At 35.3% G+C, this 16,928-nt stretch overlaps 1 protein-coding gene across 5 annotated transcripts in view; it reads right to left on the minus strand.

Annotated features, from left to right (window-relative positions):
• GLRA2 (glycine receptor, alpha 2) overlaps positions 1 to 11,400 on the minus strand; it is a 219,543-nt gene extending 208,143 nt beyond the window's left edge. For 2 of the 5 annotated variants that reach the window (XM_011994804.1, XM_011994805.1), the window contains exons 1-2: positions 10,559 to 11,376; positions 8,327 to 8,460 (exon numbers count right to left, since the gene is read on the minus strand). In XM_011994804.1, coding sequence (XP_011850194.1) covers positions 8,327 to 8,460; positions 10,559 to 10,626 — 202 coding nt within the window. In that variant the 5' untranslated portion in view covers positions 10,627 to 11,376. Of the gene's footprint in view, positions 1 to 8,326; positions 8,461 to 9,489; positions 9,815 to 10,558 lie in introns of those variants that run through there. The other 3 variants (XM_011994808.1, XM_011994806.1, XM_011994807.1) reach the window with 3 other exon arrangements.
• Positions 11,401 to 16,928: the final 5,528 nt, after the last annotated feature.

Genomic DNA, 16,928 nt, shown 5'->3' on the forward strand with positions numbered 1-16,928 from the left:
CACATTACACTGTATTTCTCTCTCTTCTCTGCTTTTGGGGATAGCACTTATCTATTAGGATAATATATCCAAATGGTCTCCAAACTGATCAAAGACGGCTTACTAAATTTGTCATCAGTGTTGGAGATGTCTGCTCAACCACCTGAATGGTGAGGGGTGAGTTTGCTCATAAGTTGACATTTGTGCTGGTTGTCTTCCATTTCCCCACCCCAACCCCTCTCTTCTATTCTCTGTACCCTAGGAAGCTGTCCTTCAGGGTTTGTATCAGTGGGCTCCCTTGCTCTCTGTTAGTTGAATCTGGCTAATGAAAGGCTCCCACAGGAGAATAGAAAACAGGAGGAGGGCAAGGTCTGGATATTTATTCTCAGGCTTACTTCCTGCTAGGATAGCACAAATTGACTACATTCCTCCACAGGTTTCATTAGGTGACCCTTCTATATAGCTGCCTTCACCAGGTTCTGGTAATCATTCCCTCCCTGCTTCTTCAGTTTTGTTGACCGTCCCAGAATACTACACTCTCCCTTTAAGGGTTGTTTTTTTCTCTCACGCCATTGAAATGTGTGGTCTCTTTCCTGCAAAGATCCTGGATAATAAGCATTCAACCTACAAATTATATTCCAGTTTTTATTTAAGTGAGATAGTAAGAACTGACATTTGAAAGCTTAAATTTCTATTTACCACTCTATACTTAGCACCTAATAATGGTGCCTGGCACATGGTGACTAGTCACTAATTATTTATTAAAAGATTTAACAAATTAACTGTGTGTTTAGACTCAAATATAAAGATGTAAAACTATTACATGTAATTTTTTGTACCTACATTTATACTCCCTTGCCACAAATTTATTATATTGCTTTGACAGTGCATAGGTAAGTGTGGTTTTTCTTCCCCACAAGAAAATATGTTCCACCCTCATCAGAAAAAAAGAAAAAACAGAAAACAAGAGTTATCCGTCATATACATACTTCACAGATGGTGAAGATGCCTTTTCTCAAATGATAATTGCCTATGGACTTTTCATACTTTTACTGAATCCAGAATTTATTTTGCCCTTTGGATGAGTATACAGAGCCACTATTTGGTGTATCATATTAATAATGGAATGATGGGTACACAAACCATAGCATGAGTCAAAGAAAGGGTCCAGCTTCTCTCTCTTGTATTTCCCTCATAACCACTTTGTTGGCTGGCCAAACTAGACTCCAAATGAGTAACCTAGTGACTTTGTTCTTTCATGTACTGCACACATTAGAATATCCATTTGAGGCCTATGCCTTTTGCTCATATGCTTCCTTTAGTGGCTTCTGCATGGCTGAAAGTGTCTGTAATCAGTCATAAGTGTGCAGAGTAGCTCTCTCAGGAAAGAAGTCAATGAGCAAACGCTTCACGCAACAGTCAGGACAGCATCCTAGGCGTTAATTCCAAAGAGAGCCCAGAATGCTTCCAAAGACCTTGTTATTGAGGCTTCATCAAACACAGTTCAATTTTTAAGATCCTGTTCCACAATGGCTGATGCAACATAGCAAGAAAATTATCCGACACCATCAAGAACAAACAAATGACTTTTTTTTTTTCTTATTCTAAACCTAACTGCCCCAACTGAACACATTATACTGTCCATTCATTAAGCACCAAGAGACCTGAATATTGTTGCCGTCTAAGTCTCAGATTATCAGCAAAATTGACTGAATTATCCTTCAGGACATGGAGGACCAGCAAGCTCTATAAACGAAGGATAAAATATTTAAGTTCATTCAATAATGAAAATTAAGGATATGGGGTTACCCAGAATCAATCAAGGAGCAATGCAGTACTTTCTCAAAGACTAAAAAAATTATGGGCTTCCATTTCTGGTGCACTTAACCTGCCATGTTGTGAGACCAAATGCTCTCTTTTAAATACTTATTTTAAAATAGGAAATCATTTCAGTACTATTGTGCAATGAACCTTGCAACTATAGTAACTGGACAAGAAAAATACATCAGAAATGGCAGTCATATTATCTTCAGTTAAATTTAAGGTCGTCCTTTATAGGACTAAGTTAAATTTGTTCTATTTCTCTTACTTGGTTTATTTTTTAAAATGAGTCCAAGAAAATAATCAGAGATGGGATTTGAATGTGTAAAGATAATTCCCTCCCACAAATGGCTCCCTCTTTGTTTTCTATTTAGGAATATGAAAGTCATTTCAGGTTGGAAATTTCCCCACCGAACTAATAAAAGGAAAACCAACTGAGGCATATGACATCTACATTATGGGTACTCTGGTAGGAATCTGAGATGCCCGAATTTCTCTAACTTGTTTCTTCCATTTAGAAAATCAAGCAGCTGTTTTCACAATACACAGTAAGTGTTGACTATAAAAGAAAAATGGAGGAATTGCAATATAATTCAAATTATCTGTATATTAGTAACAGTTGAAAACAAATAATTCACGCTCATGGTATCATTTGATCCTCAGTACAACCCAAGTGAGGTAGGTAAAGGCAGAAGAAAATCTGAGGCACAGATAGGTGAAGACATCTTTTCTCAAAAATGGCTGAACCAGGACATGAACATAGGTCTTCTGGATCCAAGTTCAGGGCTCTTTCCACTATACTACCCTGTCACTATGGAATAAAAGACATGCTGACAGACTTATTGGAATAGGCTTTACCAGGGCACATTAGAATGCTGTAGATGCCCTCTTGATGCCACTTCAAATCCCCAAAAAACCTTGTGGGTCCATAGTAGGAGCCTAGTATATACAAATGTGTTGATTGGTGTTCATACAGCACACAAAAGTTGTATGAACACCAACAAACACATTTGTATAATAAATTGTGACACAGCCAGCGATTTTTGATGTTCAAAAATCTTCATCAATATTGTCTCTGAACGAAACTATCATATATGTTTCCCTTTGTTACTCCCAGCCTTTCCTTTCAATAACCTTTTTCCCCTATTGTCTTGTTTTATAATGCCTTGCACCATCAATATTCTTCCACAGTGCCAGACTACAACCAAATACTCTCATTCAAATTATGGAGTAAAAGACTAATTGGGCTTACTGTCATTTCCATCAAGTGGTTTTAATATGAAATAAAATCTTTAATCCAAGAACAGAAGCAACAGTGCTGTAATTTTAGCCATTATAATAGCAAGCTAGGTTAGAATAGTTATTGGGCAAGGGATTTCTTTCAAGGGCTTGGGTACTATTGAAATCAGGCCACGTGCATGTTACTGCACTTAAAGTAAGAGTGACACTGACTCTAATCTGCCACCATGGACCATACTACCCAAGAGAGGCGCTCCCTTGAGCTTTACCTCTCTAGAAGTGCTTAACAATTACCCTTTTGAATTGGAAATACACGTAATGATCAGCATTCAAGAAGCACACAGAGAAAAGTAACTTTTCTTCCTACCCCTGTCTCCCTGGCATCCAGTCACCTTTCTTAGAAGCACCTGATATTTCCACTCTCTTGTGTATCTTTTAGGGACATTCTATTGCATATATAAACACAACATTTGTGCATATATATATACATACTAATATATACATAGTCCCCCATGCTGTATGTACTTTGCAAGGTAATTTTATAATAATTTATCCTAAAATAAATCTATTCTTCCTTTCCTTCTTTCTATTCTCCCTTAGTTGTCCTTGAATTTCTTCAATGAATGGTTCCCACTGATAACTATAGCCTATATATTTAGCCAAGAGTAATTTCCCTAATGAGAGTGTCAACTGTCTCGAAATTGGGCTTAGTTCTAGGCCATTTTAAAATGACTGCTTTCATAATTAAAAGATAATGTCTCAAAAAATCATATGCTGTATTATTATCATTTTAAAAGTTTTATAATTGACAACTCTGACTCATACTTGACATTTGTAGACACCTGAAAACTCTTTTTCTGTATACTTTTTAACAATTACTCTCATATGTTTCAATGTGGGTTTAGTACCATTAGGGCTTTTTTTCATCTCAGCCATTAAAGAGTGATTTACCTCAGGCCTCTTGATTAATTAAGGGAGACCTAGAATTAAGGGAGGATACGAATTCTTCTGTGAGGACGGTAACTGTCAAGCAGATAATCCAGATAATTCCATAATCACTTCCAAGGTGATTTATAATTGGGCCAATTACTGTCTGTATTTCCTAATAAAACCACAATGTCAGCATGACCATGAAGTTACTTTTTCAGGTGCCTGGAGGCTTCTGCTACTTTCTGCACTCAGGCACAATGCTTCTGATACTTGCAAGCATTTTGGTCTTCTTTCTCAGGTTCCATAGTAATGTCTGATGCCCACCAGGCTGATCAAAGAAATGGCGATGCTGGGGTTGCATTATCACTAACTGAAAGAAGCACCCTTTCCAAGTGTCCCCGCTGGACGCTTGTGCTCAAGCACCTTCTATAGGGATTGGTATTCACAACATTTGAACTTTAGCTCCACTTGGCTACAGACATGATCGTTTTCAAGGGGCAAAATCTGAAGACCTCTGGTTTCATGGAAGTGGATCTATGATACTTGAATCACCTCTTGAGCTGCTAGCTCTTTGGAAATTGCAGAAAAACATATTTCAGGCAAATGTAGGTTTTAATGTCACACATTACACTTTCCAACTTAGGTCTCTAGATGTGGGAAAAAATAGTGTGCATGGCAGGCACAAAGAAGTGGAATGAATAATTATCTCCTGGCATTATCTACTCTAGATTCTATCCCAAAAAGAATGTTTTAGTGAAATGTATTTATTCACATTGGGATGAAAACTAGGATGTAACGCTAAGTTAATTTTATTTTCAAAGAAAATTTCATTAAAATACATAAAGGCTTTGTTTCAAAAAGAAAGAAACAGAACTAATGCATTTTGCCCAGATTTGAACATTTCATTAAAAGCCTAATGTTTAAAGTGCATTTTCAAGATACAATAATGCTGACAGAAGAATATCTGATAGGATGATGGAATAACACCATGATAAATCAACTGAAAATGAGACAAATCACCTAAGTGGGGAAAGAGGCTCATCTCTTGATATAGAATCAACATTTACCATGGTTTCAGAACCAGGTAATTGTGAATGGATGTAGCTTGTGTTTTTATCTGAATTGAGGATTTTCACTGAATATATGTTTTGACAAGATCTGAAACAGGTCTCTATGGATCTTATAGATAAAATTCAATTGACAACTCTGACTCATGACTTTGTTTATACACTTGTGCTTCAACACATCAGAAAAGCTGTTTTTTTCCCCTGTAGTTTCTAAGAATATCTCTCAATTACAGAGTCTAAGTCTGAATCATTTCTGGTAGTTATCTTTTCTAGCTTACATCCATTTTTCCTTCTTATATATATGCCCATTATGACATCTTTCAAAGCCCATCAGGGATATGGAATAGACATGCAATATTTTACTGACTTAAAAGTATACAGGAAAAATTCTTTCCAATAAGAAAAATTATACGTATGCATTTCTTTTGCCCTTGCCAATGCAGGGTAGCAAGGTAAACAGAGAAATATGCTAATATTTACTAAGAATTCTAGAATAACCATTCTGTTTACCTCAGTGGCCCATATTTGGCTCTTGATTTTATTCTGGTGGTCAAATTTTGCCCTTCTATCTTCTTATCAGTCACCGTTATTTTAATTGTCAACATCATCATCAGTATCATGTTTATAGCTATCACAGACAATTGCTTTTTCACAGTTACAGGGAGACTGTCACTATTCTATATGCAATCACATTTCCTAATCTCTTTCATTTCTACTGACTATATTAAATTCCTCATTGATACATTACTAATCAACTATGGTAAGTATTATAGTGTTTATCTAAGCCTCCTCCTTGTTACAAGTTCCCTATTTTCTCTGTCTTCTCTTTCCTTCTCTTCACCTCAGCTAAGATCATCTTTGCTTGCCACTATGACTACCGGTTGGTCTCTCAAAAGTTACCACCCTCACATTCTACAACAACAACTAGTTGGAAGCACTAATCTTCATAATTGATCTACCTTTTCCTCTCTGTCTTTGTTCTAATTTACTTATCCTGGAGAAAAGGATAACTTATTTTCCCTACACTACCAATATTTTATGTGTGTATGTATATATAAAATAAGGTACTTCCCTGCCCTCTCAGATGTGGTGTGGGAGTGGATTGATAAAATATAAATATGTAGAAGGATATTAGACATTTAAAATTCCATGGGAACTTCAAGAAAAAATTATTTTAGTCTAAAATAATGGGGAGTGTTTTAAATCCAGGAATAACCAAGCTCCCCCAAATGAAGAGAACTTTGGGAGATGTCAGATAATTGATCTGATATAAATGGTCTATGTAAATAAATTTTATGAAGAGGTAGCAGTGTTCATTGAAGTGAAGAGTTAAAGGGAGAGGGAGATAAAACTCAATGAAGCCCACTAACGTTAGAGTCTTCTGTGATATCTGCCCCATTTCTTTTTTATAAGTCTTCCTGTACTTAGACTTTTAAGTAGTAGATACATCGAAAAAAAAAACGTGGCCACACTTTGCTGAACCTGACATTCTCCTCATTTATTTATCCTTTGGAACCATGATAGATATCATTTCCCAAAGGTGATATCCCCAGAAGAACCAGGAAAAAATTGGATGTGGAAACGATGGCTCATTCTTGTGTGGTCACTTAAAGTAGCAATGTCAACATGTGTGTTTGTTTTATTACCCTTTGTACTTTCCTGCCCTTTTGAAAAAGTATTTCTAGAAAGAAATGAATAACAGCTGTGAAACAAGATGCTCATAAACGTGAAACAATTTTCCATCTCTGAACCTTCTCTATAAAGCTTTCCATGAATATCTTAATAGGAAATTATCTTTCCATTTCTTGGAATCCTGTAGCAATTTACCTATATTTCCTAATGGTATTTTCCTATTTCTATCTAATAGTAAAAGTATGCATGTAACATCTCCTCCCTCCACTAAAATTTTTGATAGAAGCACCTAAACTGTTTCATTTCCCAATTTTACAAAGCACCCAACAGTTAGTATTCTGCAGATAATCCAGACTCAAAAGTTGTTGAGTGGCTTAGTGGATAAATATATGAATGAGCAATCCCATTGAAAGCTGGTTCTCAGTTTGTTATTCACAAGATTTTATTTCAAATACTGACTTCCAAAGCAATGACCACAAAATTAAGAAATGGGATGAACATGAAGATTTTTTTTTTTTCAGAAAAACTTCTCTGAATGTAGTTCAGTTGTCTCTCTTGGAGATACTTAAAAAATATTGTTTCGCCAAAATTCTGACATATTTCCTTATAAAATATGCCCATAGCTGGGTATACTCAGAGGTGTAACATTTAAAGAAGAAATGAATTTAAAATTTAGTTTTCATGCTTATATTTGCCAATAATACAAATTAATCAATACTGAAGAAAAGTGTGCCATTAAATTGCCAATAAACAAAAGTAAGCAATGCATGAATTGCTATATAATATCCAGAACATTATAGGTTTCTCCTTTTACAAAATGTTATAAACACTTCACAATGCATTATGTTAAATTTCATTACAAGAAAAAGACAACATCACTTAAACTATGTATTTAAAAATTAAAGCATCAACATGATTCAATTATTAATAATTGATTCTTATTCTTTTTTTCTGATTCAGAATAAAAATAAACTAAATATCTTTAAAAAGCATTTCTGCAGACTATTAACTACATTTTTGTAATGTTCAACAAATAAAAACAAAAAACATTGGTTTGCTTCTAATTGAACAAAGAAAGTATCCACCATCTTTGACATGTGCACTTTACAAGTCTGTGATCTCTGTTGATTTCAAATAAACAATTTCAAATAAACAATGAGAATACTTAAACAAAAGGGAACAAAAAATTAGAACCTCTTCTTACAAAGTCTAAAAATTAAAGAGGCCTGAAAGTATGTAAAGTGGCATATTTTATAGAGATTTAAACTCTACTTTGATGTGTGTATTTAAAATCAAAACCAAATATTTTGGAGTAACCATTGAAACCTGCATGCATCCTGGTAGATATTCAAGCAAGTCAAGTCTGTCACTTGCTCTTGTATTCACTTTCAGCCACATTCCCACTTACGAAAAAATAGGGACTATGGCCATAATTTATGACACTAGTTTTATTCGTGAAATAGAACACAAACTAGGAAAGTTTTCAAATGTGGGAAGTGACAGGTAAAATGAAAATATCAGTAACTAGTGCAAAATAACAGCAAAATGAACACTATACTTGTCATTTTAATTAAAAGCTCTGAAAATGTTTTTCAGTTAACTATTCAAACATCTAGAAGATTTCTCAAAGGCTTAATGTAAGTTTAAGTGGAACCTACCTTTAAAATTTGGCCTGATTCTTGCATCATATCCTGATGTCCTTCCCATTAACTTGTCCAAGAAATCTGAAGGAGATAGGGTCTGTGAAGGTTGTTTTCCAGACCTGGAGTCATGATCTTTGCAGAAAGCCGTCCTAAACACATCATTAACTCTTTTAGCAACAATTTCATTTGCATCCCTTAAGAACTAATGCTCACTGCATTTTTAACATTACATTTTGGTAAAGATATTTGATATGTTAGTATGAAGAAAACTAGAAAAATCCAAACTCTTTGGCCAACTTCTGAACTTGTACATGTTCTAAAGTTAACTTTAAATGATGAGAACTATAAATCCTGAGTCACGTCTCTCAAGTTTCCAAACTTTAACCATAAGATGTTTGAGAACAGACAATGTAGTTTTAGGTTGTAGATTTTATGTATATATAGTTAAAACTATTCAGAAAAATGAGATGTTTTTTCAATTCATGTGATTGTCTTAAAATCATTTCTATCTGACTTAAAAAATTGTTTCAGCATTTCAGCCCTAAATATAAGTCCTCTACCTTTTATAAGAAATATACAATAAGATGGGCAGAACAAACTTATTATTTCATTGCTTATTTTCCCATCTGCTAGTTCTAATCCAACTATCAACTATTAATATTTTTCAATGTGATATCTAAAAGAGAACCTTCATTTGGACATTTCATTTCATTTTAAAATAGGTCAACAGTGAGCATGTATGTGACTTCTGTTATTTTATCAGTTATTTATACATAAGCATTTAAATTGTTGGCTCTCTAAAAAATATTAATGAAAACACACTTCTAAATCATTTTGACTTTTTATCACCAAAACACTGAAAGTTGGTTAAAAATTTCTCAGATTTTCATTTTCCTGTTAAAAGTAATAAAGAGCTTATTACACATAGCGTATTTGCTTTGTAGCAAAATTAATTATTTCACAATACATAGTGGTTAACTGAAATTTCTTCCCTAAACTATATATTTTATAAGCTTTGTTTTCAATAGTTTAACAAATAGTGTCTTATGAATTCTATCACTAAGAAAATACCACATTCTTACCAGTTTTTCAAAGAAGGGGTATTCAAAATAAGTGCAAAGATGATATAAATATTTTGTAGGAGTTAAAAATTGATATGATCATGCATAAATACTCACATTCTCATATGCAGAATCATCTGATTAATCAAGTATTATTTGATTATGATGGTGGTGGTGGTGAGGATGATGATGATGATGATGATGATGATTCTAATAAAAACCAGCCTATATTTTTTCTTAATCATAGTAGGAGGTGTAAACCTGAAAGGAACATAGTGGGTTTTCCCGGTATTCATAGCATTATTACTATGTGTTCCATTTATCTTGGTTCTGTGAAAAAATGCCATAAAATTTAATGAAAATTAAATTTAGAGTCCTATACTTTGTTGTAAGAGCATCTCCTGTCTCTGCTGAGTCTTTTACTCTCTGTCATTAGATGACTATATTACTTACTGGTAATGATTTGATATTTTGAAGTATCAATTGATTTGATAACTATTCGCAAACTATGTAGAAAATGCAAGCATGAAAATAGTAATTTCTCACTTTAATTATGCATACTCCACTTCTCATACGTACATAAATACAATTATGTCATATTAATTAAATTTTGGTAGGCAATCAATTTCCAAACAGATTGAATAGTAGAATATAGTAGTAAAAAGAAATTTTTGATATTTCAAGAAAATTCCTGAATTGTAATCCTCATAGTATGCTTCCAGTTTCTGAAATATAATAGAAGTCTCAAGTTGGCTGAGAATTAGGGATCTTTTATATTTTATCTAAAATGAGCATGCTCCTGCCAAATTAATATAATCATCTTATATGAAAAACACTGCACCCAATATCCCTTTAAATTACTTTCAGAAAAATTTGAAAGCAAAAATATCACCCTTATATAGAAATGTAAAGAGCATGCAACTCATCAGACTACCTTAATATCACATTGGCTGTGAAAATGTGTGTTGAATTGCATAGAGTGCGGCTATGCATCATAAAACTTGCTTTTGTGAAAATTTACCACCCTCCCACTATTATTAGGCTCTTAAAATGAACAAAAGATATATAACTTTCCTCTATAAAATTAAAATAATATAGTCCAGGGCACAGAGAAATACATAACAATTACATGACACATTCTCTTTTAAACAATTTAAATATCAACATGCAAAGTCGTTTCACCTACCTGAAGTGGTTTGTCTCTAAGAAAAATGCAAACAAGACTGTCAAAATGTTCACTAGCTGCCGGTTCATTCCTGTTTCTGTGTTGCTTGTGGAAAATATCCCGAAATGATTCCAGAAAGATGCTAGGACAAAGTATCTCTTTACTGTCCAGATTCAAAATTTGGCAGGAACCTAGTTTCCTTGAAAATCAAAAAGAGATTTGGTTTTGTACAGTTTGCTGAGAAAAAAGAAAAAGTGCCAGTCCTGGGCATCATGGTCAGGTCAAACCGAGGCTTGGGACCATCAGCTAACCCAGAAAGACAAAGCCTCAGAACCGATGAATCCCCCAGCTCCTTTTCCTGAATAATAAAAATGCTTCTACCTTAATCGCATCACCATGCAAAGGGAGTTGGTGATAATGCCATGCTAGATAGCTGTGGCTTTTGTTTTATATCTTTTCTGTTTAGCAAAGCCCTTTTTCTAGAAAATGTTTCCTATTAAAAAGAAGTTGCAAATGAGAGAGATGAAAGGACTCTGCGCGCTGGAGTGGGTGGGGGAAAGAGAGAAAAATTGCTGAGATCCTGTGCTGGAATGAGGGCTATAGAAAGAGACGGAGACGTGATCTTACCCAGCCTATAAATTTCAGCACTCGGACAGCTCCAAGCTCTGAAGTGCGCATGTTTCCTTTTTCAGTTGCTTGGGGCGGGGGTCGGGGAAAAGCATTCAAGAGGTGACGTGCCTGCTGTTCGAAGGCAAAGAGTAGCCATTCAGCGAGGGGGTACTGAAGGGGGTACGATGACAGCAAGAGGAGAACAGAGGTCTGGAGAGGGTGAGGGAAGTGGGGTCTGAGCTCCTGGAAATGCTAGCCTGTCGGTGGGTGGGCGGGACGGGAGTTTGAAGCAGAAAAGGGAATAAGGTTTAATCGTGGGAAAACGAAATTGAGGGAAACAGAGAACAGGATTTAGAGTACTGAAATTATAATAAGGGTGTGGACAGTTCACTCTTTGTAAGTGGAAGCCAGAGGCAAAAGAGAAGTCCTGTGCTGAAGAGAAGGAAACATTTCCTTGGCACAGAGAAGCCCGTGTGCAGAAAAAGGTTCATAAAGATCGATAATTTAATTTAGAAGTCCTTTATGCCTTCCTCGCCTTTTTAATGTTTTCATTTGATTTTAGCCGCCTATTCCCAAAGGATCTCTCTACCTCTCTACTAGGGAAAGCCCCTTCCAACTGAGCTTTCTTCAGTGGCTCAAAATCCTTGGGCATCCTCAAGTCACAGATTTGTAGAAAAGGAAATGAGACAATGGGCCGGCAGGGGGCAGTAGCAATCTTTTCTTGCCATGGTTAACGATTAGAGCAGGGCTCCATGTTAGAAATGGAGCAAGGAAAAGTGCAACTGGGAGTTTAGTTCATCTGCCCATTCCAGATGTTAATCACTGGGAACAGTCATGTAATAAAGTGCATATGGTATTCTCCTAAATTGGCTAAAGGGACTGAAAATAATGAAGTTCATAAATCTGTACAAAAGTATGACAAGTAACCCTGCTATTTCAAATTAAAATTACAATTATTATTATTAATAAAAAAGAGGAAGGGTAGATAGTCCAATGCGGATAATTAGCAGCTTCTGGGAAGGGGGAATAAAAAAGCGCATGTCCTACTATAAGCTAGGAGAGTAACCTATTTTTTTGTGAAATATTCCTTGTTAGTCACCTATGCACTTTACCGGAGGTCTTAATTTTAAAACAAAATAATATGATTTTTATTCCATAAATGACAAACTTTGGATCAGTTTAAATATCATAGTAGAGTAACAATGAATTCTATGTTTTTAAGAAGTAGATTCAGAGAAAAAAGATGGCAAGTTCTTTTTACCTTTTAATGTTAATATAAATCACCAGAGGATCTTGCTGAAATGCAGATTATGATCCAGTAAGTCTGGGGTGGGGCCTGAAATTCTGCATTTCTGAGAAGTTCCTAGCTGAAGCTGATGCTGCTTGTCCACAGATCACACTTTGAGTAGCAAGAGTCTATATGCCCTTTCATAAGATTTCTATCCCAGTAAGACAGTGAAAATATAGGAATCTCTTTTTAGATGAAACGCAGTGTGCCCAAGCATTCTATTTACATACAAAATCAATTCTTCAAATGTGTTTTCTTAACTTTCAAAGCCTAGAGAAAATGATTCAATTTAAAAGAAAAACAGTATGGTGTAGTGTGAGACATCCCTGGACTGCAGCTTCAAATCTGTTCACTTCCAAATTCATCCACATGGAAACTCTAGACCTGATTTTATCCCTGCTGTCCTGACCCAAAAAAATATATAAAATCAATTCCTGGAAATATTTCTTCAATTGGTTATACATGGAAAAATAGCACAAGATTTTTTTGTGTTCAAGATTATTTCCAAAACAAAATATAGGTATAAAGATAGAAGAAAATGATTTCTGTCAAATTTGTTTAAGGTTGTAATGATGCTTAAAGTAATATAGTCTTTGTAAATAATTTCTTCCCCCCACCCCTGGCCCCCCGAGATGGAGTCTCACTCTGTCACCAGGTTGGAGTGCAGTGGCGTGATCTCGGCTCACTGCAACCTCCACCTCCTGGGTTCAAGCAATTCTCCTGCCTCAGCCTCCTGAGTAGCTGGGACTACAATCACGCACCACCATGCCCAGCTAATTTTTGTATTTCTAATAGAGATGGGGTTTCACCATGTTGGCCAGAATGGTCTTGATCTCTTGACCTTGTGATTTGCCTGCCTCGGCCTCCCATAGTGCTGGGATTACAGGCGTGAGTCACCATGCCCAGCCAAATAATTTCTTTTAACAAGAGTTGTGTTATTAACCAGGAATAGGATGAGTAAGGAAATCTGTGACAAAGGAGACTCTGGCCAGCAGCATGAAATCACAGCATTATATTATTGTAGAGTTGTAAGGGACATTAGAGAGGATCTAGTTTAGCCTCCTCATTTTACTTCTCAGCTCTCCTAAATTTGGATTCCAGCCCTATCAATCCACAGAAACAGCTCTCACTAAGTCTGCCAGTGAATTTCTTGTAACTAAGTCCAAAAGACATTTTTCTGTTCTCATCTTACTTGACATTTCCATGGTACCTAATATCGTTGGCCTTTTCTTCCTCCTTGAAACACTTCCCTCTATTGACCCTGTGACACAGTGCACTCCTGGATTGCCTTCTGTTCTGTCTTCTTGGCAGGCATATCCTCTTCTACCTGGCCTATAAAAGTTGTATTTCCTAAAGGCTATATTCTAGGCTGTCTCCTCTTCTCGCACTACACTCGCTTAGAAAATATTACGGTAATATAATTTCCATTATCATTTTATGCACATGACACAGAAATGTATATTTCTACCCAGACCTATACATCCAACTGCTTTCTAAACAATTCTAATGGATGTCTCAAAAGCTCCTCAAACTCATGTCAACACCGAACTTCTGATAATTCCTCCAACTCCTACTCCTATTCTACTGTGTCTGTTTCATTGTTACCAACCAAAGGCCAAGGCATCATCTCCGTCATCCACCATATCTAGTTCTTCACCAATCCCTATTGATTTTTTCTCCCAAATCTTCCCACTTCCCTCCATCTCAACCTCCATGACCCCAGTTGAGATATCTTTATCTCTTGCCTGTACTGCTGCAGCCATCCTCTTACTAATCTACCTGAACCAACAGCTGGTCTTCTATTACCTCATCCCGTATGCTGAAACCAGAGTGATTTGTTCAAAATCAGAATCTGATTATGTCACAGCCCCTGGTTAATACTATGACTCTCCATTGATATTTGTGTAGAGCAAGGAAACTACTTAATGATCTAAAGGTTCCACATGGTCTGGCCCATGCCTACATTGTTCCTCATCTCATCCACTAACCATCTCATTTCTTCCCCTCTAGCCATATTGGTCTTTTTTCTTAGTCCCTAATGCTTACTGTATTGTTCATGAAGTATTCATGTCCCCCATCTTTGTCTGGTTAATACCACCCTATTTTTCAAATCTCTGGAAGACCTTTCCTGACCTGCAGTACTCTAACAACTCTATTACAGGCCTTCATAGTACTCTCCAACTCTGACTCAAGGAGCTCATCATCATTGTATTTATACATGTGTATGACTGTTTGCTTATGTAGCAAGCTTTGCAATGGACAGAGACAGTACATGTTTTGGTCCACCATTATATCGCCATACATTCAATGATAATGACAATCATCATAATGGTATTGATGATAACTAGTATATAATTTTAAATATATATCAGAAATTTGTGGCTTAAACAAAATAATATAAGTACATATGTATAGTTCACAAATAGTTCTTTCAAAAAACTACTTGTTAGGGAAGTAACAAGTTAAGAACTATGATTATTTGAAAGGAAACCAAGTTCAGTGGCTCAGCAGTCTAAAGCATAAAATTAAATTCAAAGTAAAAGATTATGAATTTAATATCCTTGATTCAAGTTCTACCTCTAATACTCATTGGTTATGTGACTGGACAAGTAATTTAATCCCTCTCAGTCTCATTCTCATAATATGTAAAATATATATATAACAAAGTGTTACATAATTACGTAAATACATGTTACATAAAATATTTCCATGTAGAATACTCTTGAAAATCACATGAAATCAAACCTGAAGATGTGTTTTTAGAGTCTTAATCTCATTTACTTAATTTATTTAATCTCATTTACTCACTGTTAAAATTCATGTTTTAACTTTGTTCATTGGACAATTCCACTTTCAAGGACAGTAAGACTTAGGAGCTTTGAAAAGGTTTTATTTGCAATGCAATGGAAACTGAAATCTAATTCTCCTATGCCTCTAACTTACCAAATTCTAACTGGTTGAGACATGTGGAAACCTTATTTTGTACTCTTTTTACAAGAGAAATGAAAAGATTGTGACGCATCCTATGATGTCATAAGGACCAACACACAATATTTGGTCTATATGATGCTACATATTAAACTTTAAAAGATAGATATAAACAAAAACACTTTTCTTAATGTCAATATCATTTACTGATACTGATAAAACTTAAGAACCTCTAACATATACATAATGCTTTATAGTTTTCAAAATACCCACATTATATGGCAGAAAAATAATTGATACCTATATATTTTCATGAGGAATCTATAGTTTGTGTAAATTGATCAATTTTCTCAAGTCTATATGATTAAGTGACAGTCATACTTTTTATATTTACTACTCATGAACAAAATTATTTCTCACTACATGTGATTGCTGTTATTTTTTAAGTCACTGAAAGCCTACTGTATGCCCACAACTACTTTTAATAATTATATTTTTGTGATTCCATTCCATTAAACTTTGGTTACTATTATATTAAGATACACACACACATACAAATATGTTGAATGGAATGCCCATATTAAGAGTCTCAGAGTCCATTTCCTCAAATAAAGAGTCAAAAGATATCCAATATATCAATATCCTGTGTCAGGACTTTTACTGAACAGGTTTCCTACAGAAAAAATGTCCTCCTCAAGTACAGACATTCTTTCCTCCACTTGAAAATATGAAGTAGAAGGTAAAAAAAGACCTATTAATTTACAATAGACACCCACCAAGTAGAGGTTTGAGGCACATTAGAGAAGGCAAGAAGTTGTTTTTACCAAATCTTTTGTTGTTAGAGATGCTTTCTCACAGAGAACAATAAAGACAATTTCACCTTGATAAAACGCACCTCCTGAATTTTGGTAGAGATTTATTTGTCTCAAACAGACTCTCTTCTCACTATAGGGCCGTAGATTAAAATAGATTTCTAGGTGAGAAGACCTCTGGCATGAGGATGCGTGGCCATTATATTTACTAAGCCACATGGCTTGTGATATCAGTATTAGTGATTGTCATTTCTTAACTACCTATAATATTGTATTAGAGTTCTCCAGAGAGACAGAACCAACAGGATATGTATATATAGGCGTATCTTGTTTTATTGCACTTTGCTTTATTGTGCTGCACAGATATTGCGTTTTTTACAAACTGAAGATTTATGGTAATCCTGCATTGAGCAAGTCTGTTGGCACCATTTTTCCAACAGCATGTGCTCACTTTGTGTCTCTGTGTCACATTATGTGAGTGAATTGCTGCAATCTCATGATAAAACTTGAATGGATGAGGAGTTACTTCTTATGAACAAACAAAGAAAGTGGTTTCTTGATATGGAATCTACACCTGCTAAGGATGTTATGAGCATTGTTGAAATGACAACATTCTCACCATCTTTCAAACTTTTTCATTATTATATCTGTTATGGTGACCTGTGAATGGTGATCCTTGATGTTACTACTGTAATTGTTTTGGGGCACCATGAACCACACCCACATAGGATGGCAAACTTAATCAATCGATGTT

This window comes from Mandrillus leucophaeus, unplaced genomic scaffold, assembly GCF_000951045.1.
Source record: "Mandrillus leucophaeus isolate KB7577 unplaced genomic scaffold, Mleu.le_1.0 Scaffold462, whole genome shotgun sequence".
In the NCBI taxonomy this organism is placed as follows: Eukaryota; Metazoa; Chordata; class Mammalia; order Primates; family Cercopithecidae; genus Mandrillus; species Mandrillus leucophaeus.